Source organism: Anolis sagrei, chromosome 1 (genome assembly GCF_037176765.1).
Source record: "Anolis sagrei isolate rAnoSag1 chromosome 1, rAnoSag1.mat, whole genome shotgun sequence".
In the NCBI taxonomy this organism is placed as follows: Eukaryota; Metazoa; Chordata; class Lepidosauria; order Squamata; family Dactyloidae; genus Anolis; species Anolis sagrei.
Genome location: NC_090021.1, coordinates 260,281,918 through 260,307,118, shown reverse-complemented (window position 1 = coordinate 260,307,118; position 25,201 = coordinate 260,281,918). Strand labels below are relative to the sequence as shown.

The window sequence follows — 25,201 nt, the reverse complement described above, 5'->3', positions numbered from 1 at the left end:
ATGTGCCTCTAAGAGTAAGAAACATTGAAACCATCACACGCCTTCTACATTTCAATAAACTTGTTACTGTTTTTTCCCTCTAAAGCTCGGTCTCTGTTACAATTCCTTTCCAAGTTAAGTCACGCTACACATTAAATAAAGACCAAGTCAATATCACTAGCTATTAGCTATGCTATCAAGTTAATAAACCCTTACAAAGTGGTGACTCCTTAACAAACTCTTTACAAATTAGTGGCATTGTTACAGTATCCAACATGACTGGTTGGGCTATTGAGTCAAAGGTGATTACAGAGCTGGCTAGTAGGCTTTGAAAACTATATTAAGGTGGTAGGCGACCAAAACTGTAGTAGCTTTGATTGCTAAAACAATAGCTCAGCCCAGTTTCTTGAATTTGCTTCCCACACTGAGTGACTGACTATGATATGGACATCTGGAACACTGGTCGATGTCACTTGAAAATCTCTCTCTCTCACACACACACACACACGCACACACACACACACATCATTTACTGGCATATAACAACAAGATCACAACACAAGTATATACAACAAGAGGTTGTCACAGATAAAAAGTAAACATACTTAAAATTACTAATTTCAAGGATAAAATTTGCAACAGTCTCACAAAATAATGCATCAGGGTTTTTCAGAAGATATGGAATTTTATAGCACACTGAAAAAATGGATTTTCTGTATTTCATCTGTATATTGTGTTTGGGGCAAACAGAATGATGAAGTGCTTCAAAAGAGACCAAGTCACAAGAACAAACCCTTTTGAAATGTTTCACTTTTTTATATCTCCCATCTAAAAGAGCTAATGGCAACACATTAAATCTTGCAGTTGCCAAAACTCCTCTGGGTGGGATTAATCAAAATGCGAAGATATGCTGCCATGACTCCATCTTCTCATGGAATTAATGATGTGGTAGGGGAACAGGTTGTTTTTGCTGCAAGAGTCAGATTATGAAAGTCAAAATCCAAAAGTTTGCTTTTGACTGATTTGCAAGCTTCCACATTTGTGAGCATTCAGAGTGCTTCCAAGGACAGGCCAGTTGCTTCATTCTTTCTGATAATCAGATAATACCATTCTGAAATAAAAATGATCTAATAACAAAGAGGGAATATAGCTATCTGGGTCTGCTTGAAAATGTATATGCAGCCAGAATTTTGTAACTCTAATTAAATTATTGATTGATTGTAGAAATCCAAATAGGAGAGCCATATAGTAACATGAGTACCCCTAGGGGTGAGAAAAGTGGTATAGAAATACTGTAAATAAATAAATAAATAAATAAATAAATAAATAATAGTAACAAGAACCAATCCTAGCCTCAAAGACTTTGAGGGTAGTAGGGATATATTGGTTACCCTTCCTGTAGAAAAAACAATATATTGCTGCTATGAGCAGAAGCCATTACTGCTTGTCATTGTGAAAGATGACAGGTTATATCTATAGCAAATACCAAGGTATCGAAAGTATTTGATCTGTTCAGTTTTGTGGCTCCTGATCTGCCAAGATAGGGGCTTCCCTTTTTTGGCAAAAATGATAATTTTGGATTTAACATAGCTAATTTCCAGTCAATTTATTTCTCAGTAATTAGCAAAACAATGAATTAAGCATTTAAGCCCAATCCTAGATAAGGACAATAACACAGCGTCATCTGCATATAAGAGTAAGGGAACATGTGTAGAATGGAATTTGGGACTATGACCATTCACCAACGCTAAAGCCTGGGGTAAATCAAACAGGAGTATGTTGAACAAAGTATAAACCAGTATGCAACCCTGTTTCACACCATGTGTAACACTAATTCTAGAAGTTAGCTGGCCTTCCTCAGAGCATCTAATTTGGAAAATAGTATTGGTGTACAGTTGTCTAATTAAAGATGGAAGTCTGGGATCGATATTCAAACACCTCAACTTGTCCCACAACAGTTTTCTTGTTACGGAGTCAAAGGCTCCTTTTAGATCAATGAAAGCAGCATATAATAATAATACTCACCACCATCATCATCATTTTATTTATTATCCAATTTTCCTGATGGCTCAAAGCGCGGGCTATAACAAAGTCAAAAACATATGAACATAAAAGGTACAATATACAATACATTGTATAGATAAAAACACAAGAAAAACCATAAAAAGTGCAATTCTACAAATGTAGAATTGACATATAGTAGTAATAGAATGTAAATCAAAACTCCGGATTAGAAGTTGGCTGGGTAGGCTTGCCAGAAGAGATGGGTCTCTTGCGTTTTAAATCTCTTTTGGTAGGCCTATGAAAATATCCTTTGGATGACCATCACCAGTCGAGTTCTGGCTAGTTGGAGTAAGCATCCTCCAGAGAACCTAAGTGTCCTAAAGGATGGATTGTGCAGGAGAAGGCGATCTTGGTTGTAACCTAGACCCAAATCATGCTGAGATTTAAAGGCCAAAATCAACACTTTGTACTTTGCCAGGAAACTAATTGGCAGCCAATGGAGTGACTTTAATGTAATGGGTGTAATGTGCTCACTCCTGGATGTTCCTATAACCAGTCTGGCTGTCATGTTTTGAATGAATTGGAGTTTCCTAACTTGCTACCAGTTTGCAGCATATTGCAGAAGTACAACCTTGAGGTTACCTTCTTGTGCATCATATAGCTCCTCAAATTCTAGGAAGGGGTACGGCTGACATATATGCATATGTACAAAATTTTTAGAGACATCATGCAATGTTCAGCTTGGGAAAGCAGAGCAAAATTGTTTTAATGTTTTAAGTTACAAAGGAGACTTAAAAACTCAGAATTCACTCTGTGGATAGGGAGACCATCATTAGCCTCTGTGTGTGTGTGTGTGTGTTCTATTATCTACCTCCTTTCCAGAGCTATTTATTGGGCACAAATCGTATTGTGTCAGGTGGCATAATGACTGTGTGGTTTGCTATGCATTCTATTTTTATGTATATCTTTATTTAAAACTGACATGTAACTTGTTGTACCTGAAACCCCAAGTGAGACAGTTATTGGAGTGTAACAAAGTTTTGACGTCAGAAGTGCTATTTATTCCACTGGAAACCATTAGTGATGCATTACCCCTTGGCACTTGTGTTTTCAGAAACAGTTAAATTTTTATGACTGGTTTTGGCCAATTAGAGTTCTTTCTCAATATAGAAATAAGGAGAAGGGCTTTCTGCAGTGTGTTAAAGATGTGGCATCTCAGCAATAGAATCACAGTAAATTCTACACCATTATAGAATGTATTTAGTTGCTCATGTCTCACAATGGTTTATTCAGAAAGGCTGCACATGCACACACACACAGATCATGAGTATGCTTCCAGCTAGGGCATAAGGAAATACCATGTTACAACACAGTAATAAGGAGAAATAAAATCTGGAATCCCACTGGATTTTATTTGGCAATGACCTATATACACCCATAGCCTTCTTTAAAAACTTAGATGTTTGTCCTGAGTGTAAATCGTCCGTTTCTATGAGTTTTAGAATCCTAAATCACTGTGAAGAGAAGCAGGCATCTCTTGTTTTGTGAGTAAGCACACTCTAGGAAAGGGATAATGTGAGGCTTTATATAGTGCAATTCCACTCAGAGCAAGATGGCAGTGCCATCGGCTTACAACAGTGTTAAGGGAAAAGGGATTGCTCCTAAGTGTTTGTTTACTGCTTCCAGTCTGTTTGTGTTTTGGAAATGAAAGATAATGTTGTTATGTCCAAATGTATCATCATCTGTAACAGACAGATTGTCCCGATGCTTGGATTTTATGAATTCTTTCCTAGAGATATTAAAATACAAGCATTGTTTACTTGCATGATCTTGAATTCACTTATGTTTCTAACTACACAAATTAGTTTTAGATGCCAGACATACAAACACACCGTATCTGTGTACAGTGGGCTCTTGGTATCCGCTGGGGTTTGTGTCCAGAACCTTCCCCCACAAATACCAAAATTCATGGAATGAATGAATATACACACATACATACACAAACACACAATGGTATATGTACACACACAGTAAAATTGTGTACCTTGTATACAATTGCAAAATCAAGGTTTACTTTTGGAATTTTAAAAAAAAATGTTTTCAAGCCATGGATGGTGGAGGGCTAACATCTCTTTGTGTGTCTGTGTGTCTCTGTGTATATCTATTTATCATATATGCCTGTATATAATCTGAAAGGACTGATCTTGTTCCATTGTTTCTCTACTTTTTTTTTGAGAGGGGGTGTCATTTTTTAGGTTAAAGGTTTTATACTTTGGTCCAAATATTTTTAATTTTTAATTTAATATATTATTCTCCCAATTTGAGAATGTTTAAGTTGTTAACGTACGTGTGTGTGTGTGTGTGTGTGTGTGTGTGTGTGTGTAATATGCCTACTTAGAATCCTTTATCAGTCGGAGGTCAGGACAAAAAGGAATGTGTACTTCTTTTATCCAGCATGAGAAAATCCTGTTTTCATCTGATTGCTGTCTCTTATCTGCTTACACTCAGACTTCTATTTCTTACACTCAGACTTCTAATTATACAGATCAGAAAAGCTGCAATAAAGATACATGTGCATCATGGAGATTCTTGATGTTTTTCAGGTTAAAATGTGGTCATCACTCATCCAGACTGACTATTAGAGATATGTGATAACAGAGCAGGCAATGTATTGTCGAAGGCTTTCATGGCCGGAATCACTCAGTTCTTGTGGGTTTTTTCGGGCTATATGGCCATGTTCTAGAGGCATTTCTCCTGACGTTTCGCCTGCATCTATGGCAAGCATCTTCAGAGGTCTGCTGGAGCTGGGAAAAAGGGGTTTATATATCTGTGGAATGACCAGGGTGAGACAAAAGGCTTTTGTAAGTTGGGCTAGGTGTGAATCTTTTCAACTGACCACCTTGATTAGCATACAATGGGCTGACAGTGCCTGGAGCAAACTCTTCTTGAAAGGTGATTAGATGTCCCTGCCTGTTTTTCTCTCTGCTGTTTTAATTTTAGAGTTTTTTAATACTGGTAGCCAGATTTTGTTCATTTTCATGGTTTCTTCCTTTCTGTTGAAATTGTCCACATGTTTGTGGATTTCAATGGCTTCTCTGTGTAGTCTGACATGGTGGTTGTGAGAGTGGTCCAGCATTTTTGTGTTCTCAAATAAAATGCTGTGTCCAGGTTGGTTCATCAGGTGCTCTGCTATGGCTGACTTCTCTGGATGAAGTAGTCTGCAGTGCCTTTCATGTTCCTGGATTCTTGTTTGGGCGCTGCGTTTGGTGGTCCCTATGTAGACTTGTCCACAGCTGCATGGTATACGGTAGACTCCTGCAGAGGTGAGAGGATCCCTCTTGTCCTTTGCTGAACGTAGCATTTGTTGGATTTTCCTGGTGGGTTTGTAGATTGTTTGTATGTTGTGTTTCCTCAGAGCAGGCAATAATTTTGACTATGCAAGCAGAATTTACAGGTTGGCTGTTATGGAAGATAGAAATTGTAAGTTGTGCTACAAAAGCCATTACATGCATGTAGAAAAGATACCATAATTTTTGTTCAAAGTCCTTTTATTAGAAACTGACAGTTTGTACTATTTTTAACAGTTTAATAGTGAGTAAAGATTGTCACATTTTCAAACATCAACATAAAGGCAGGGACATCGTACAACAATAACGATGTTTGACATGTGTTTCCTGTCTAAATGTAGAGAATCCCTTCCCTTTAAAGCATGGGATAAAATCATTCCTTATTGTAAAAAGGCAAGAGAAATATTAGGTCAAGAGGAGGACTGCTTGGGAATAGGTATTTATCACTCACAGTATTGTGCATCATTACATTATATAAAATTTCCTAGATGTTGGATAAAACGAATGCTGCTTCTGCATCTTCCTCCTCCTCCTCTTCCTCTTTACCATCCAGATTGTACCTGGATGTGTGAGCACCCTATGGAGAACAGCATCCTTAACACAATAACATCCATCAAGACAGATGGTGGAAGCAAATGCATTCCTTGTAATTCTCTAGGTAGTTGATCTTTGTGTAAGCTTCTTCCAGTTCATGCACCACTTGCTAATGAACTCTTTTGATTACAGTAGCAAGTAACAACTTCTTATTTATTTAAAATCTTGTTGGATAGTTGTCATAACAGAAAACATTTTTGTAAAGGACAAAATGGGAAACTTTCCGCTTAGGAGGTTTCTCATCTAGATTAGCCAGGCTTTCACAGTGTACTTCCATTCTGGTAGTATTTTAAAGACATCAGGATCTATCCTTTGAATATATCTTTTTATATCTTGTATCTTGTTTTTGTGTTTTTGAAATATTGTGTTTTTGAAATCTTTCATCTTAGTATTGTTGTCATGGTGTTTCAGAAGCCATTGTGGGCTGGAGTGGAAGGCAATGCTCAAATACTTTAATTAATTAATGTTCTGAAAAATTAGGGGATTATTTGTCAGCTCTTTTTTCTTCTAACAAGAATACTTGAAGACAGTTAAAATGCTATTGGGAAAAAAAGTTCATAATGTCTACTCTCCTTTCTTAGTGAAAGTGCTAGGTGGGCCCATCAATATACTTCCCTTCTTAAGCAGGCCTTCCTAAATACTTTCCATATGGGAATGTAGTCTCAATGGTCTCAAAGCCTGTGGTCTTTCAAATAGCCCACTCTTTATACTTCTCATTGGTCTTTTCTAGGTTGCCAATTTTTAGTAAGCAGTAGATGGCAGTTAAAAGGAGAGCATTTAGTTGAATTTTGCTTATAGAAGTCTATGGATCATACATTTCCACCAAAAGTCTTTTACATTTCTACCAACTTGAGCCAATGAGAAGTTACTTTTTATATATTGGAAACTTGTTTAGTCAGAAATATCCTTTTCACAACTAGCCACGAGTCGCCTTCGGGCTGAGAGTGGCGGTCAACAAATGCAAATAATAAATAAATAATAATAAATAATAGTTCCTGATTACTCCACTTATAAAAACTGAAAAAGAATGTGTTGTTTTGAAGATGTTTCTATCTGGAGTTGTGCAAAATAATTCCAGCTGTCTTGGAGTTCATACGACAAATGAATTATTAGAAACAATTTGTCTGCAGGAAAACAACAACAATAAAATTAATCAAGACAATGTTTGACTCTGCCAGTCAAAGGGCTTTCCTTCCTCAAGAAAGGTTTGAGAAAGCTTCAGCACCCTCCAGAAGGAGATTGCTCACTATCGAGGCCAATGCCGAGTTCGAGCTAGAGCCATCAAGTTCTTCTTGGACTCATGGCATCAGTAGTAGTGGTCACATCCTATACCTTTATCTGTCTGCACCCATTGAAGGGAGGATTTATCAACCACTTCAAGCCTCTCTTACACCACAACTCCCAGTTTGCGACCACACTAAAACCAGTACTTAAAACCCTGATCTGATGGACCTGGTTCGACAGTGTTTGGGTTGGGGAATGCACTACAGAGACCTAACGATCCAAGACCTCTGGACCACGGAAGAAAAGATACACCATACAGTTGTCTTGAACTGTAGTGATCTTCACAGCTCCCCGTACCTTCTTTTGACTGATGCTTCACAAACTGGTTCAGATACTGACAGACAAGACCACCTCAATGTACTACATCAACAAACAGGGAGGCACAGGATCCAGGAAGCTCCTTGCGCTCACATTTCCCATTTAGGACTGGTTCATCAAGCACGGAATCTCCTTGATGATTCTCCACCTGCCCGGGTCCCAAAACGAGCTCACTGACAGACTCAGCAGGTTTTCAAAGATCTCCCACAAGTGGAGGCTCGACCTGGACCAGTTGCACTGCCTCTTCAACAAATTGGGATGGCCACAGATAGATCTCTTTGCCTCCAGGGTGAATGCTCACCTCCCACAGTATGGTGCAGGATTGACGCCAGTCAAGGCACTCAGATGCCTCGGAGGTATATTTCTCCTGCAATGGGTGGGAACATTCTTTTACATCTCCAGTCCTTCTCATCTTGAAGGCGGTTGAGCGCATCAGGACACTCCATATGAACCACATCTTAATAACACCAGCCTGGCCAAGACTAGTCTGGTATTCAACCCTTCTATCTTTCTCCAGCAGTCACTGCCATATGTTCCCAGTGCTCCCACATCTCCTCTCAATGGAAGGTGGACAGATCCTCTACCCAGATATGACCTCCCTATACCTGACAGCATGGAGGATTGAACCCTAAACTGTTTTCCACATGGCCTCCAGAACATACTTTGAACGGGCCACAAGCCCTCTATCTCAAAGATCTATGCATCCAATATTTTTAATTTTGTTTAAAATATTTCTTGTGTTTCAGTTTTATAGGCATTGAATGTTTGACTGTTTTGTTGCAAACCATCCTGAGTCCCCACAGGGAGATAGGATAGGATACAAATAAAGTTTATTATTATTATTATTATTATTATTATTATTATTATTATTGTACAGTTCGAGGCCTTTCTTGAATCCCAGGGCCACTGCATTGGTCCCGGATGTACTCAGCTTCCTCCTCTATCAGACAAAGGTTTCACTCTTCTGTCAGTCAAGGCCTACCTAGCTGTAATTTCCTGGCCTTTCCAGCGAAGAGGAAACACGCCTCTCTTCACCAGCCACCTTGTCAAAATGTTCCTCAGAGGCTACAGCAAACTCCACCCTCCTGTCCACCCCCCCCCCCCAAACTCCGGGTAGTAACCTTGAACTCGTCCTCTCCCAGATCATTGGCCTGGAAGAGGACGTTGGCTTGCCAAGGCTGACCTTCAACTACTCTCATGGAAGGTAGCTTTCCTCATAGCTATCATGTCAGCCCGTCACCCCTCTGAACAGACTGTGCTAAGGGTTGACTAACCCTTCCTCATCTTTCACCAGGATCTAACGAGATCTGCACGAAACATCACTTTCCTCCCGATGGTGGAGTCAGCCTTCCACACTAGCAAAGAGATCGTCCTCACAGCTTTTTTCCAGGTGTGTAATAAATCCCTTATTTGTGAAGATGTGGCTGTTTGACAGAATATTAATGTAATTCATTAGGAGTAAGAACTGTTTAACTTAGTGCACTTATTTCTGAATAATCATGATTATATTCTGAGTTGAATCATAAATTTAACAGAAATCTCTAACTTAACACTTTTCAGATCTTTATTGATGTAATTGTGTAATTGTACCCATAGCATTTTGCTATGCCAGTACAAAGAGTTAAAAAGCACATATATGTATCTCTAGAATGGAGCTGCGGTATTTTTAAAAATAATGGTATATTTCATGTCATACAGTTTGGATTTTAGATGTACTTGTAAACTGAGAACTACACTGTGATATTTGTGATAAATAAACTTGTCTTAAAACATGTTCTTCTTTTCTGAATATAAACCAGTCTTACCTTTTTTTCTTATTTCTTCATTTCATATATTACGTCTGAGTATTTTGTTCTTAAAATGTCTATTGCATTTCTCCTCAAAATTCTAATTCTGATAAATAATATTACAGTTTGTTATGCTAATAGAGGTATAAATAATTACAGTTCTTATCAAGCTCATCTGCACCACATCACATGCTGCTTTGGATGATCCTTGCATCCTCATTAATGACTTTTGGGTTGACAAATATTGTTTCACTATAGATCATGTAATTCCTGAAAATACATTATGTTCGCTAGAAATAAACCAACAGTACCTGGACAACTTGTGGGCTGTGATGGGAAGGAGGATCTGTATTCATGGTGTTCCAACTTTGTTCTCTTATAAGTAAATAGACCAGGTTACATTCATTTATGATCCTTCTGTCCAATGAAGACTGTTCTACTATCAGAAAATGAAGAGTCAGGGGATTTTTGGTGTTCATGCATCCCTTCAAAGTTGTTCTAGAGTTTTCTCTAACTGTCTGAGATAGATTTTTTGAGTTAAGAGTAAAATAGGAATCACTGACAATTACTTAATCTGATGGGGATTTTCTCTGTATTAAAGAAGTTTCCATCAACAGAGAGATATTTGTGTAGTGCAGAAAAGTAATGCAGTGCATCCTGCGATGTTCAAGCAACTTGTTTCTGGTATAAGTTGCTTTTCACCATGCCTGACATTCAGAATGCATGGATGACAGGACAGACCATATACATCAGTCTTCTGATGATTCCCAGAAGTTGTATTTCAGTTGAAAAATGAGAACATCCAGTATGTTATGCTCCATGTATCAAAAGGGATGACATCAACATCACTTCAAGCCATCATAGTGCCATTCAGCTCCAGGGAATATTTATAAGCAAATTCATGACTTACACTTTTCAGATTTTTATTGTTATTGTTTAATTGGACCTATAGCATTTTTCATTGATGGTTATACCTTTGGGTGTCAGGTTGTAGAATAAGTAGACATTGGTATTAACTGTCCTTCCAAGAAAGGAAGGAAGGAAGGAAGAATAAGAAAGAAAGGAAGAATCATACATCCACAATGAGATATGATAATTGTAATTGGACGAGAATCAAAATGATTTAGCATTCTTTTCAGCAAATGGTTTAGAAGTCACTTGCTTGGGATACGAGAATGGCTTTGGGTTGCAGAGTCTTCTGCTGTGATTCACAACCTTACTGCAATCATTTAGCATGTGGAACAATAACATTTTCTTGTGCATGTGACCCAGACTATCAGCCACTTGATTTTCAATTTGCTCCATTTTTCAGAAACAAAAGAAAAAATAAATAAGAGTTTAACTTCTAAAGCATTGGCAGTTTGGGAGCTGGCTAAAGGACTTCCCTTCCCCAATATGAACCTGCTTATCTTTTAAGATCTTCTTCAAAGGCCATTTTGGGCACTTCTGCCTGCTGAAGTGAGCTAACTGTTAACTGTGACAGCCTAGAGGCTTTTCATTCAGCACACACTAGCTGTGACAGGCATTCCCCAGGGAGCCTTGCCTGCTTCTCCATCTGATTATTTTTCCATGTCAGGTAGTCTTTAAAAAAAAATCCTCCAACAGTTTTTTAAATGAAGTTTTATATTGCTTTACTTCATGGGTGAGTAAAGTGTGGCCCTGTGTTACACCTCCTGCAAAGCTATTTTGCAGACATCAACTCATTCAAATGCTCCGGATTGTGCTTTCTCTAATGAGTCAAGTTATCCAATGATATATGTAAAGTATAGTAGCTTCCGTTTGAACATTTTCACTTCTAGGGAGAATTCAGACTTGATTTGCTGTAGCACTCATTTATTTTCCTTTTTGGCAGTTCATGATATCTATAGAACTATACTACTATCCTCCAGTACCTCATTTCAAGCTGGTTAATTTTTTCACTATCATCTTTATTGCCTGTCTATATATACAAAGAATGGAAAACGGAATGTTGGCAGGCAGGAAAAGAGATTTAAAGATGGGCTCAAAGCCAACCTTAAAAACTCTGGCATAGACACTGAGAACTGGGAAGCCCTGGCCTGTGAGCGCTCCAGTTGGAGGTCAGCTGTGACCAGCAGTGCTGCAGAATTTGAAGAGGCATGAATGTAGGGCGAAAGAGAGAAACATGCCAAGAGAAAGGCGCACCAAGCCAACCCCAACCGGGACTGCCTTCCACCTGGAAACCTATGCCCTCATTGCGGGAGACGATGCAGATCAAGAATAGGGTACCATAGTCACCTACGGACCTGCCCTGGAGGATTATCCTACTCGGGCAATGAGGGATCGCCTAAGTAAGTAAGTAGTATATACAAATGGGAAATACAATGCCATGGGCAATCCTGACTTCAGTATTCAGTGATCTGTTTTGAAGGTGTGATTTTCTATAAAAGATGATGCATGGTAAGTTACAAGGCAGTAGGAAAAGCAAGACTACATTACTAATTGTTGACTCAAGAAAGCCACTGCCCTAAATCTACAAAACTAGAGCAGGATTGTTCATGATATGATGACTTAGAGATCTCTCATTGATGGAATCACCATAGGTTGAAGTTGCTTTGATAGTACAAGTAAATTTGAAAACAAAATATAGAATTCCCAAGTTTTTGTAGGGCATTTCAATAACCTGGCCTTATGCTTTAAACTGGAGGCAGAAGGAAAACTAAATACAGGCAGTCCCCAAGTTATGAATATTTCATATGGTATGATATTCCTTCAAATGTTAGCAAGGATTTTGAGTGCTTTCTGAAATGGTGGTCCACTTTACAGTTCTTATGCCAAGAAGTTAGACTGGTATGGTTAAGAGGATTTTTATTCTTCCTTTCAGTGTGAGCTCCTTCAAGGCCATTGAAAACAATAATAAAAGCCTATTCAATCCCATCAGAACAAAAACAGTAAGAGGATCTCAAATCAAATGCCAAATCAAAAGTGTCATGTGTATAGAAGAATGGACATTACGGCAGTGAAATAACTGACTACTAATCTGTATCTATTAACTGGGAAGTACATGTCCTATTGACTTTGGTTGAGTTTAACCATTAGGTAAGACCTACAGTTTGGAAGGGTTTGTTTTTTTTGGGCGGGGGGGGGGGGAGGTTGAAACCTGTGACACCATATGTTGCCAGTTTGGACTATTCAAAAAAGAAGGAAGCATTGTTGAACTAGCTTCAATGTTGATTAAGACACTGGATTTTTTGAATTTGATAAAGATGTCAGTATAGCTTTATCAGAAGATTTCTAGAGGAAATTATCTTTAACCTATATTTAGTTGTTAGTTCCTACTACAATAGATCACAGACCCCCTTATAGAGAAGACTTACAAAAATGTTGACACACAATAAAATAGTTGTTTCAATCAGTCAACTAGTTGGGGCTGGCAGCTTAGTGTAGATATCTATCATAATGATCAGATTTTTTATACTTAACCATATAAAACTGGCCAATGATATCTGATAAATTTGGTTGACATAAGTAGTTTCTCAAACTCAGAGTGCCTTACAAATGAGTCTGTTTTCATATCCATATTTTTGTTTAGATAGTACCTTTAATTTACTCTGTTACAGTGCACGGATTTATGGTACGCAACTTCCACTAGATTTTGACAGCTTGACCATAAAAAGTTACTTTCAATATTTCAAGAGATCATATTTGCTAGTGGCCATAGCTACCTTATTCTGTGAATAATACCAACAGATCAAATGAAGTTGACTGCATCTCATGGAATGAGATGTGTTTCCTAAAACTGGAAAAATGTATATAGTGGCCACCTTGCATATTGAAACATCTCTTTCCTGAACATTGTTGCTGATTGACTTTCTAATCTGAAGCTGTTATACACTTTCTCTTCCTTTCTGTCTTAATGTTTTATTTAAAAGTTCTTTATCATTTTCTTAAAAAACAAGTGGATTTGATTTCTGAGAAATTAATAAGCTGAGTAATTTTTAACACCACTTGAGCCCATCTCATATGACTAGTTATTGATAATTGCTCTGAAACAACTATTTAAGTCTATGTTCATTTGGACAGGTGTGTACATTTACTATCTGAATTGACATTGAATCTCCACAGTGTCCTGTTTCAAGATTAGTAATATGATTTCTTGAAAGCATTAAGTTTTCATATGTTTCTTATCTTTAATGTATCACCTTGAGTTGTTAGTGTTGGTAGGTAGCAGTTAATAATAAACATCAAGTAGCATTAATAGAATGCTTATGATTAGAGAATTGCTTAATGATGCTATGTAACGTTAGAAGGAACTGTGAAATAGGTGAGAAAGCTCTGAACTTCATGTTATTGCCTCCCAAGTAATTATCTTCTTTCTTTCATGGCTATTACAGAAGTATTGTTTGAATTTTTCAATAGTATTTTATTTAACATATTATAGAACAATTGTGACAGAGTGCTAAAGAAGAGTAATAGTCAAGCATTCCCAGTATTAGTTTTAAGGACACTGAATTATATCATACTTTGCAAAATTAATTTTTTTTTTAGCCAAGGCTAAAAGCAGAATGTTTGCAATATTATAATGTCAGATCTTGACATTATAAACTCTTGGATAGTGAATCACTGAATTTATCAAATGCTAATCCAATTTTTGCTTTTTTATTATTAATTATTGGGAAATTCACATAAAATTGCCTCTGTCTCTCACTTTATCAGTTTGTAAGGAGAAGTAAAGGATATTACATACTTTACAGGGGAAGAGGTGGATGGTGGGGAAATAATGTGTAATGGACCTTGAACTGGTATAAAGTAGTTGGGTTTGCTTGACACAATACTCATTTGTTTGCTTGCTGTTGTTTTGTTGTTGTCGTTTATTCTATGTGGAACATTTTGTTTTGGAAATAAGTTGATGGTAATTTAAAGCATGACACCATGGGGATGTAATTTGTTCTGTACTTCTGACAGGTGTCCTACTCCTACACATTGCACCTTTCATTTTTCTGTACCTCCAATCTAATTCTGACATCCCTTGAACTTCATATCACTCATTCACCATCTTTCCAAATCCCTTCAGCCAGTTAAAAGTGGTTCAGAGTGTAGTGTCATAAGGGTATTGTTCTGGCAGCAATAGCAAAGTTATCAATTTGTGAGAAGCTTTTTGATAGGTATTTGTGAAGATTGTTGCATTTTTCTTGGTGATTGTGAAGGTGTTCAGAAGTTTTAAGATATAACGAAGTCAGGGTGTTCTGTCTTCTTCTTCTGCCTTTGAGGACGAGTTGGAAGAGAAGGCTGAAGGGGCTGGGGATTCTGGGCAGATTATCAGGTCTGCTTGGGAGGAAGAAGAAGAGGGAGACACGCTTGTTGTTCCTATGTTTCAGGAATGCTGAAGGGAGCAAAAAGCAAGGAATAGGTCAACCAGGATTGCTGAAAAGATGCACAGTAATCAGACCAATCCCTAGAGACAAATGTGCTGTGGGCTGAGGGCTATAGATCAGGAGGAGGGAAAACAGCCATTGCTGGCAGCAACCGATCCAATTCACCTAGCCTTTAATTCTGTATTTATTCCAGCAAAAGGCCTCGTCTTTGTCAGTGTTTTTGCCTTGAAAAGAAATTATCCAACTTTACTTTGCTCAGTAAAGCTTTTTGAATTCCTTTAAGCTTGGTCTTAAGGCTATTCTTGGGGCAAAACTGGACACTTAACATGCTGCTGTGAATTCTAAACTCTGAGCTTAAGGTGGACTTTACAGGAATCCTGGACATTTTAGATTATTCCCATAGCTGTTGGGATAAAAACATAACAAGATGGATAGAATTAGATTTTGATGATTCAAGAAGATGGGTCAGAATTAAAAAAAACAATTAATGGATGGGATCATTGTTTGTGCTTAAAAGGATGGATGGACAATACAACTCTTAACAGAAATTAAAAGGGGGGATGATCTCATCCTTGGAGTGCTGGAAAAAATGGCAAGGTAAATTCCCAATAAATAAAGTAGATATACTCCCAGTAGAGTTTCTACACAATAAAAAAGAGCAGATATTTGGCAAAGTGATAACAAATTTGAAGCAAAATGGAATAAAATTGATAAAAGATCTCATAAACCCAGGTGGGATAATTAAGGATTGGGAGACGATAAAGGACAAATATGGTCAATGTAACTGGCTCCTTTGGAATGGATTAAAAGAAAGGATCATGAAGTGGAGGAAAAAGAAAGGACCAGAAACGGATTTTGATCAAACTTTAAAGTGGAAACTAGAAAAGGAAAAATGCCTGATTGGGTTCTTATACAAGAAATTAGTTCGAATTCAATATAATTTGAAATTAGTATTGATAGAAATATGGAAAGAGCATCTAAATAACAATGATTCAGACATTGAACACTGGATCAATTCAATCAATATCAAGTATAAGAGGATTAGGGAAACACAAAAGAAAATACTGACCAAATGGTACAGAACCCCAATTAAACTAGCTCACATAGCTAAAACAACCACAAAATTGTGTTGGCACAGATGTGAAAAAAATGGCTCCTATATACATATGTGGTGGGATTGCGACAGAGTACAAGATTTTTATAATAAGGTACAGAAGGAAATGGAAGAATTATTAGGGCATAAAATGATTTTGGATAAAAAAGAATTTTTCACCCAGAAATTAGACAAGAACAAAAATATTCAAAGCTTGGGAGGAAATTATAAAATACATGATAGTTTCCGCCCAAGCAACTGTGGCCTTGAGGTGGAAAGACCATAGAAAGTGGGAAGTTAAAAAATGGTATGATTACTTAGCAATCATATCATCGCTCTACTTGTCTTTTAATTACACCTGAAGACAACTCGTGGCTTGGTGAGCTATTAGCAATTCAATCTGGCTTTAAAAAATGGGGCATTACCACCAGGAAGGTATTTGTGGATCGCCCCCTTCTTGATACATCGGAACCTTCTCACCATGTGCCATCTGGTTCCAATGATAAATCCACAAATTGCTCCCCAGTTAGGACCCCCCCCCCCCCATCGGGACAGTATCAGCTTGAAACTCGATCTGTATTTGTTGTCCCCACCCAATCAGCCACCCTCTCCCGCCCAAGGACTCTCCCTCTTTGCAGCCCTCTTAGTTCCCTTAGTTCCCTCGACGACTCCCTTTCCACAACGACATTGGAAATCTCCTTACATGACTTCCAAAGTAAATCACGTTCTAGCTCCCCTACTGTAGAGAGTTGACTAGCCATTGAATCTAATTCCCTGGGGCAGGGAGGGGTTCCGGAGGAGAGGGGTACCATTCAGGTCGTGTGGGGGAGAAGATTTGCTGGTCACCAACATTCCAAGGAGAAGCGCAACAGAGTTCTTGCGACCCTGGAGAAGGTAGGAAATGGTAGACTCCATGACAGACCCCTTGGTCTTAAGGTCCTACTGGTAAATGCCAGATCTGTCAATGGAAAGACAGCTGTCATCCAGGATTTGATCCTGGATGAGGGGGCAGACCTGGCTTGCATCACCGAGACCTGGTTGGACGAGCTGGGGGGGGGGGGTAAATCTCACCCAGTTATGCCCACCTGGTTTCGGGGTGCACCAACAGGCTAGGTCTGGAGGGCGGGGAGGAGGGGTCTTTCGGCAGCCCATCGCCATGGTCAGATGTGCTGTACCGCAATCTCCTGGGTTTGAGTGTGTTCACCTGCGGGTGGGAAACTGTGATAGCTTGGGGATTCTGCTGGTGTACTGCCCACCCCGCGACTCAGCAGTTTCCCTGCCTGAGCTAGCAGATGTGGTCTCTAATTTGGCCCTGGTCTCCCAACTCTTTTAACATCCATGCAGAGACCTCTTTAACAGGAGCGGCTCAGGACTTCATGGTTGCCATGATGACCATGGGGCTATCACAAGTTATATCTGGACCCACCCATCAGGCTGGACCCACCCATCAGGCTGGACATACACTTGACCTAGTTTTTGTAGCGGACAACGGAACGGTCAGAGTGGAAGAGCAAAACATTCGTCCATTGTCACAGCCTGATCATCATCTGATCAGTTTTAGACTGGCTGTGACCTCTAACCTTCGCAGGGGTGGAGGACCAATTAAGATGGTCCGCCCCAGGAGACCGATGGATTCAGATGGATTCCTGAGGAATCTTGGGGCTCTTCCTGTCATGGAGCCTGGCAATCCAGTCGACACCCTGGTTGATCGCTATAACAGTGAGATGGCCAGGGTGATAGATTTAATTGCTCCCGAATGCCCCATCTCGTTGCGTAGAGACACACCATCTCCTTGATTCACTGAGGACTTGGCTGTGATGAAGCGCAAGAGAAGGAGGCTAGGGAGGAAATCTGGAGGAAATCTCAGGGTGTATCCGACCGAACACGGCTAGAGCCTCACTTAGGGCCTATACCGCAGCTATATGGGTAGCCATGGAAACCTTTATGACTGCCCGCATATCGTCTGCATCTAGTAGATCTTTGGACTTGTTTCGGGTCATTGGGGAACTCCTTCACCCTCCCCCCCCCCTCGAGGTGGAGGAGGCCTTTGATGACCCGACAACTCGGTGCTGCGAGCTTGCGCACCACTTTGCAGATAAAGTCATCCTGAGGACGTGGAGGCGGTCCTTGGGGCTGTGAGGGTGACCACATCAGCTCTGGACCCTTGCCCGTCTTGGCTAATTAATTCGGCCAAAGGTGGTTTGATCGATTGGTTTATGTTGATCATTAATGTATCGTTGGAGCAAGGAATTTTTCCACCTGGACTAAATCAGGCTCTGGTCAGACCACTCCTGAAAAGACTTCCCTTGACTCCATGGTCTTGAACAATTATAGACCAATCTCCAACCTTCCTTTCCTGGACAAGGTGTTGGAGCGGGTGGTCGCCTCTCAGCTCCAGGGTTTCCTGGATGACATCAACTATCTGGCCCAGTCACAGTCCGGTTTCAGGCCTGGCCATGGCACCGAGACAGCTTTGGTCGCCTTGGTGGATGACCTCTGCAGGGAGCTGGACAGGGGGAGTGTGACCCTTTTGGTTCTCTTGGACATCTCAGCGGCTTTCGATATCATCGGTCACGGTATCCTTCTGGGACGACTCTCCAGGATGGGCCTTAGAGGCACGGCTTAGTCGTGGCTCTGGTCCTTCCTGGAGGGCCGTTCCCAGATGGTGAAGCTGGGAGACACCTGTTTGGACCTCTGGCCTTTGATCTGTGGGGTCCTGTAAGGTTCCATTCTTTCTCTTGTGCTTTTTAACATCTACATGAAACCTCTGAGAGAGGTCATCCGAAGTTTTGGAGTTGGGTGCCATCTCTATGCAGATGACACACAACTCTACTACTCTTTTCCACCTAATTCCAAGGAAGCCCCTCAGGTGCTGGACGAGTGCCTGGCCACTGTGGCTGTCTGGATGAGGAGGAACAAGCTGAAGATTAATCCCAACAAGACAGAGGTCCTCCTGGTCGATCGCAAACCGGATCAGGGTATAGGTTGGCAACCTGTGTTGGACAGGGTTGCACTCCCCCTGAAGGTACAGGTCCGCAATTTGGGTGTCCTCCTGGACTCATCACTTACGCTTGAGGCTCAGGCGTCGGCAGTGGCTGGGAGGACCTTTGCACAATTAAGACTCGTGCACCAACTGCGACTGTAACTCGTGAAGGCAGATCTGGCCAGGGTGGTCCACGCCACAGTCACCTCCAGGTTGGACTACTGTAATGCACTCTACGTGAGGCTACCCTTGAAAACGGCCCGGAAATTCCAATTGGTCCAATGGGCGGCAGCCAGGTTGTTAACTGGTGCTCCATACAGGGAGCGGTCAACCCTTCTGTTTAAGGAGCTCCACTGGCTGCCGTTCGTTTTCTGGTCCCAATTCAAGGTGCAGGTTCTTACCTACAAAGCTTTAAATGGTTTGGGACCCGCCTACCTGCATGACCGCATCTCTGTGTACGAACTCACACGATCTCTTTGATCATCCGGAGAGGTTCTGGTCACGCTCCCACCTCCATCACAGGTGCGACTGGTGGGTACGAGAGAGAGGGCTTTCTCAGTGGTGGCCCCTCGACTCAGGAACTCACTCCCCAAGGACATCAGGCATGCCCCAACTCTGGTAGTCTTTAGGAGGAGCCTGAAAATGTGGTTGTTCCAGTGTGCCTTCCCAGAATAAGGAAACTCCAAGCAATATGTCCTTAAATGCACTTAATTAATGATCTAGGATTGTCTGCATGCCCCATCCCTCTCCGAAAATTCTTTCCTAGTCATATTTCACCTCTTCATGCTCAGCATTATTTTAATTTTTTTAATTATTACATTTGGCCCAGCTATAGGTCTTTTAAACATCGTTATGTTACTGTAAATGTTTATTGCTTATTTTTTGTTATGAGTTTTATTTTATTGTTTGTATTACTGTTGTTATCGTTTTTATTACTGATGTATTGTGGGCTCGGCCTCATGTAAGCCGAGTCCCTTGCGGAGATGGTAGCGGGGTATAAATAAAATTTTCTTCTTCATATTATTATTATTTGTGCTTCAGGACTACATCTCTGAAAGAAGAGCCAAATATACATCATGCCTAATCAAGAAGACCTGGGTTCAGAAATGGGGAAAACTGATAGAAATAGTCGAAGGAAAGGAAAGATATAAAGAGCTGAACCATTCTCTTTTCCATGATCGTTCAATTAAAATAATATTTGAATGAAGACAAGCACTGTTCCCAAAGGTTGAGGGTGAGGGGAGGGGGAGAGGAGTGTATAACGATAGACACAAGTGGGAGATAAAAGTGGAATAGATAACGCTATGAAAACAATATTTGATATGTATTCGGAAATGGTGCTGGATTGTGATATCATTCTACCTGTTTCGGCAATAAAAACATATATTTAAAAAGAGAGAGGAACTAGTTTAGTGGTAAGATGGAAACCGAGTTTGTTGCTAAGATTGTACTTTTTCACATCTCAGGGACAGAAATTTTCCAAGGCTGTTGCTGTTTTGAGATTGCTGTCCTCTATTTTTTTAAAACACACACAATCAAAGCTGACTTATAGGCCAGTGTTTTCCACTTTCTTAATTAAAATTATGCTGCTAAAAGTTTAGTGTTAGAATGTGAAAGAGTGCATATTACCAACCTATGTTTCTGCATGAGTCACTGTTCTTGAGAATGCCTCTTGATACAAAGAAGACAAGCCAAGAACAATGACTCATGAAGAGATGCAAAGGGAGTTATTCCAATGGGCAGAGACAGCTTTATTAAAAACAGTAGTAGTTCCAAAATGGTCTAAACATTTATTTAGCTTTTCATCATTTTAGTTGAGAATTCCTTTATGTGCACACTCCAAAAGGCCTTACTGAAATCAAAGTTACGATAAGAACCAGTATTTCAGCTATGCTTTCTGCAGAGAGAGAGAAAGGAAAACTTCTTAAAACAAGTTGTTCTGGTAGAACTAATTGCTCAAATTATGTTGTTGGCTTCATGATCAGCTACATCAGGCATGGGCAAACATTTTTGAAAGGGGGCCGCATGATGGGTGAGCGAGCCAGAAAGGGGAAGGGGTTGTGTCCGGCGCGGGGGTGGGGGGATCTGCACAGCTGCATGTGACTGGGAGAGTGGGGCTGGGGCTTTGAAACACAGCTGGAAGGTGGGCCCAGAGGCAAGAGACCAAGGACCTGCATCCAACCCGCAGGCCTCGGTTTGCCCATACCTGAACTACACCATAGTGAAATTGCTCAGTGAGATGCTCTCATTGAGAAGTTGTTGAATATATGCCAAAGAAACCAAGATATTTGTTATTATTATAGCGGTTTCCCCCCCTCTTCCCCTTCCCCTTAGTTTGTGCCCCCTTCACCAGGACCAACCAACTCATGTTGTTTCACAATTCCAAAATGCCATTGTTTTTGTTGCTGGCTTATACCCGTTTCCCTCATTAAAGACATACTCCATAAATTTTCCCCATATTTTCCAAAAATCTGTTTGTTTCCATATTCCCCTTTTAATTTTAATATTGCAAGTTAGCTTATCATTAATAGCTATATTCCAAATTTCCCTATACCATTCTTCTAATTGAGTTTCTTTTTTTTTCTTTCCAGTTTGTTACTATTAGCGATTTAGCTGCTGTTATCAAATTAGAAACCAATTCATTCTCCTCTTGTAAGGTAATTGTATTATCATGTATAAGTAATAATGATAATTTTGGTGTAATCTCAATCTTTATTTTTATTATTGTTCTTATTTCTTTAAATATACTTTCCCAAAATGTTTGTATAGTTTTACATGACAACCACATATGAAGGTACGTCCCTATTTCCTGACAGCCTCTCCAACAATCTGATTTAATCTAATGGGAGTTAGATACCACCTCCATACTGTTTTATAGTAATTTTCCTTAAGTTGTATAGACATAGTTTTAGTAATCTCATACTCCATATGCTTGCCCATTCTTGATTATTCACTTTTTCCCCAAATCTACTTCCCATACTTCCCTCAAATAAACTTGTTCTTGTTCGGCCATTAATAATAAATTATAGATATCACTTACTGTATTTTTAATGCTACATTCTCTTCTTTAGTCTCCCTTTGAGTTATTATCTTTTCTATTTTTGTATATTCCCCAGCTCTATTATACTTTTTCCTTATGTCACCTGACCATTTACCCAGTTGTAGATATTTGTACCAATCTAAGTCTCTTCCTCTTAATTCCTCTTTTATCCTTTCCATATTTACCATCTTCAGGTTCCACTCTTTTATTTTCATTAAACCTCTTCCATTGAATTCTGCTTCAAGTTCTTGACCTGACTGTATGTAACAACTACAGACCAATCTCCAACCTCCCTTTCTTGGGCAAGGTACTGGAGCAGGTGGTTGCCTTGCAGCTCCAGGGATTCCTCGATGACACTGATTTTCTGGATCGCTCGCAGTCTGGCTTTAGGTCTGGGCACAGTACCGAGACGGCTTTGGTCGTCTTGGTAGATGACCTCCGCAGGGAACTGGACAGGGGGAGTGTGACCCTGCTGGTTCTCTTGGACATCTCAGCGGCTTTCGATACCATTGACTGTGGTATCCTGCTGGGGAGACTCACTGGGATGGGACTCGGGGGCATGGTTCTACTGTGGCTCTGGTCCTTCTTGGAGGGTCGTTTCCAGTTGGTGAAGCTGGGGGACTCCTGCTCGGACCCCTGGCCATTGACCTGTGGGGTCCCGCAAGGTTCTATTCTGTCCCCCATGCTATTCAACATCTACATAAAACCGCTGGGAGAGGTCATCCGGAGTTTTGGAGTACGGTGCCATCTCTATGCAGATGACACCCAACTCCACTACTCTTTTCCGCCAGATTCCAAGGAAGCCCCGAGGATACTGGACCAGTGTCTGGCTACTGTGTCGACCTGGATGATGAAGAATAAGCTGAGGATCAATCCTGACAAGACAGAGGTCCTCCAGGTCAGTCGCTTGGCTGACCGGGGTATTGGTTGGTTACCTGTGCTGGATGGCGTTGTACTTCCCCTGAAATCACAGGTCCGCAGTTTGGGGGTCCTCCTGGATTCAGCACTGACGCTTGATGCACAGGTGTCGGCGGTGGCCGGGAGGGCCTTTGCACAATTAAAACTTGTGCGCCAACTGCGACCTTACCTCGTGAAGTCTGGCTTGACCATGGTGGTCCATGCCCTAGTTACCTCTAGACTGGATTACTGTAATGCTCTCTACGTGGGGCTACCCTTGAAGACAGCCCGGAAGCTACAACTTGTCCAACGTTCGGCAGCCAGATTAATAATTGGGGTGACTTACAGGGAGTGGTCAACCCCCCTGTTTAAGGAGCTCCAATAGCTCCCGTTTATTTTCCGGTCCCAATTCAAGGTGCAGGTTATAACCTATAAAGCCCTAAACAGTTTGGGACCCGCCTACCTTTGTGACCGTATTTCCCTCCATGTACCATCTCGGGCCCTCCGATCTTCTGGGGAGGCCCTTCTTTCACCCCTGCCAGTCTCACAAGCTCACCTTGTAAGCACAAGGGAGAGAGCTTTTTCCTCAGTGGCTCTCTGACTCTGGAATTCACTACCTGGAGAAATTAGGAAAGCCCCTACCCTAAAGGTAAAGGAAAGGTAGTCCCCTGACATTAAGTCCAGTCATGTCTGACTCTGGGGTGTGGTGCTCATCTCCATTTCTAAGCCGAAGAGCCAGCATTGTCCGTAGACACCTCCAAGGTCATGTGGCCGGCATGACTGCATGGAGCGCCGTTACCTTCCTGCCGGAGCGGTACCTATTGATCTACTCACATTTGCATGTTTTCGAACTGCTAGGTTGGCAGAAGCTAGGGCTGACACCGCTCCCCGGAATTGAACCTGCGACCTTTCGATCAACAAGCTCAGCAGCTCAGTGCTTTAACCCACTGCGCCACCGGGGGCTCCTACCCTAGAAACTTTTAAAAAGAACCTCAAAACCTGGCTCTTTCGTTGCGCCTTTGGTGAATAGGTATTCAATCACACATAATCCCTCATGTGCAATGTTCTGTCACTGGAGTATACGTTTTCCCCCCTCGTGGGAAAGTTTGATTTCACATCTCCCACTATTATGAGCCCTCCTCCACAAATATTTTGTTTCTCTTTTATCTCACCCGAGTTTTTAACCAGTTTTCATTAGTTCTTTTAACCATTACATGTAGCCTGCCCATTGTCACTGTGTTTGTGTTTATTGTAATTTTATATTGTTGTATATTCATATGTTTTCTGTAATTATGATGTTGTTTATTGTTTGTGTTTTTGGTTTGCGTTCAGTCGTTCTTTATTGTAATTGTTGTTTGGGCTTGGCCCCATGTAAGCCACTCCGAGTCCCCATTGGGGAGATGGTGGCGGGGTACAAATAAAGTTTATTATTATTATGTTCATTATTATTATTATTATTAGTATTATTTCAAATTTTGTGGGAAGTTTTCTGTCATTAATGATAAAGAAATAAAACATGTATAAGTAGATAAAAGGGAAATTTAAAAATAATGATAAGCAATATGCTTAAAGATGTTTTTGATTTTTTTTCTTTTACTGTTAGATTGTATATAATATGACATACTCTTTTGCCTAAGATATTGTAAAAAGAGAGAATGTATGCTTATACATTTTATTTGACAAATTTATAAATATTTTTTTAAAAACAACTATTCAAAACATGGCTAATTAGCAAACATTTCGAGAATGAGATGAAGCAGACATGTTAACTTTGGGATTGGTGCAATGTCTGATGTATTTTGTTTTATATTGCCTATGTTTGATGTTTTATAGTTTTAATCTGTTGTTATATGCTATTTGAGTTATGTATTATATTTTATATTTTGTGAGGCATTGAACTTTGCCATTTACTTTGTTGTGAACCACTTTGAGTCCCCTCTGAGGTTGAGAAAAGCAATATATGGATAAAAATAATAAATAAATAGGAACCAAGACATTTGTAATTAAACTTAGCTGTTCTTATACTGATTATGTATGGGTTTTTTTTTCTTTGATTCTTCTTGTAGGCAACAAATACAGCCTCTTCTAGGACAATTTAGTCAATTAGAAGCCTTGTTAACATCTGCTGGTGTCCAGCCAGGGAATCTTGATGGTGTTCTTTTGGATGCTGGTTGCTCATCCATGCAACTTGATACCCCAGAAAGAGGGTTTTCCCTACGAAAAGATGGCCCTCTGGATATGAGGATGGATGGTGGCAGGTATGTATGGATAAAACATTTTTTCCTTCAATAGAAAAACTATATATCAATTTGATTTAATATCTGTTTAGATTTCCAATACATACTTTAGATTTCCAATATCATAGAAATCATATTTATTTCATTTGGCAAAATAGTTTTCTCAGTCAGTCACTGGATGGTATCAAAGCACATCTTGAGTAGACTACATAGAACTAGATTAGTGTGTAAAAGCTACACTAGAGTATACTCCATTAGCTGATCCTTTTGTAAGCATCTTGCTCATCCTTCCAAGTTAGATCAAT

The 25,201-nt window shown here is 40.2% G+C and overlaps 1 protein-coding gene across 1 annotated transcript in view; it reads left to right on the top strand.

The window, feature by feature from the left end:
- The window catches only part of METTL15 (methyltransferase 15, mitochondrial 12S rRNA N4-cytidine), a 103,265-nt gene that overhangs the window by 60,734 nt on the left and 17,330 nt on the right, over positions 1-25,201 (top strand). Inside the window, exon 4 of the mRNA XM_060766106.2 lies at positions 24,726-24,917. Within this exon, the coding sequence (XP_060622089.2) occupies positions 24,726-24,917 (192 nt within the window). The remainder of the gene's footprint in view (positions 1-24,725; positions 24,918-25,201) is intronic.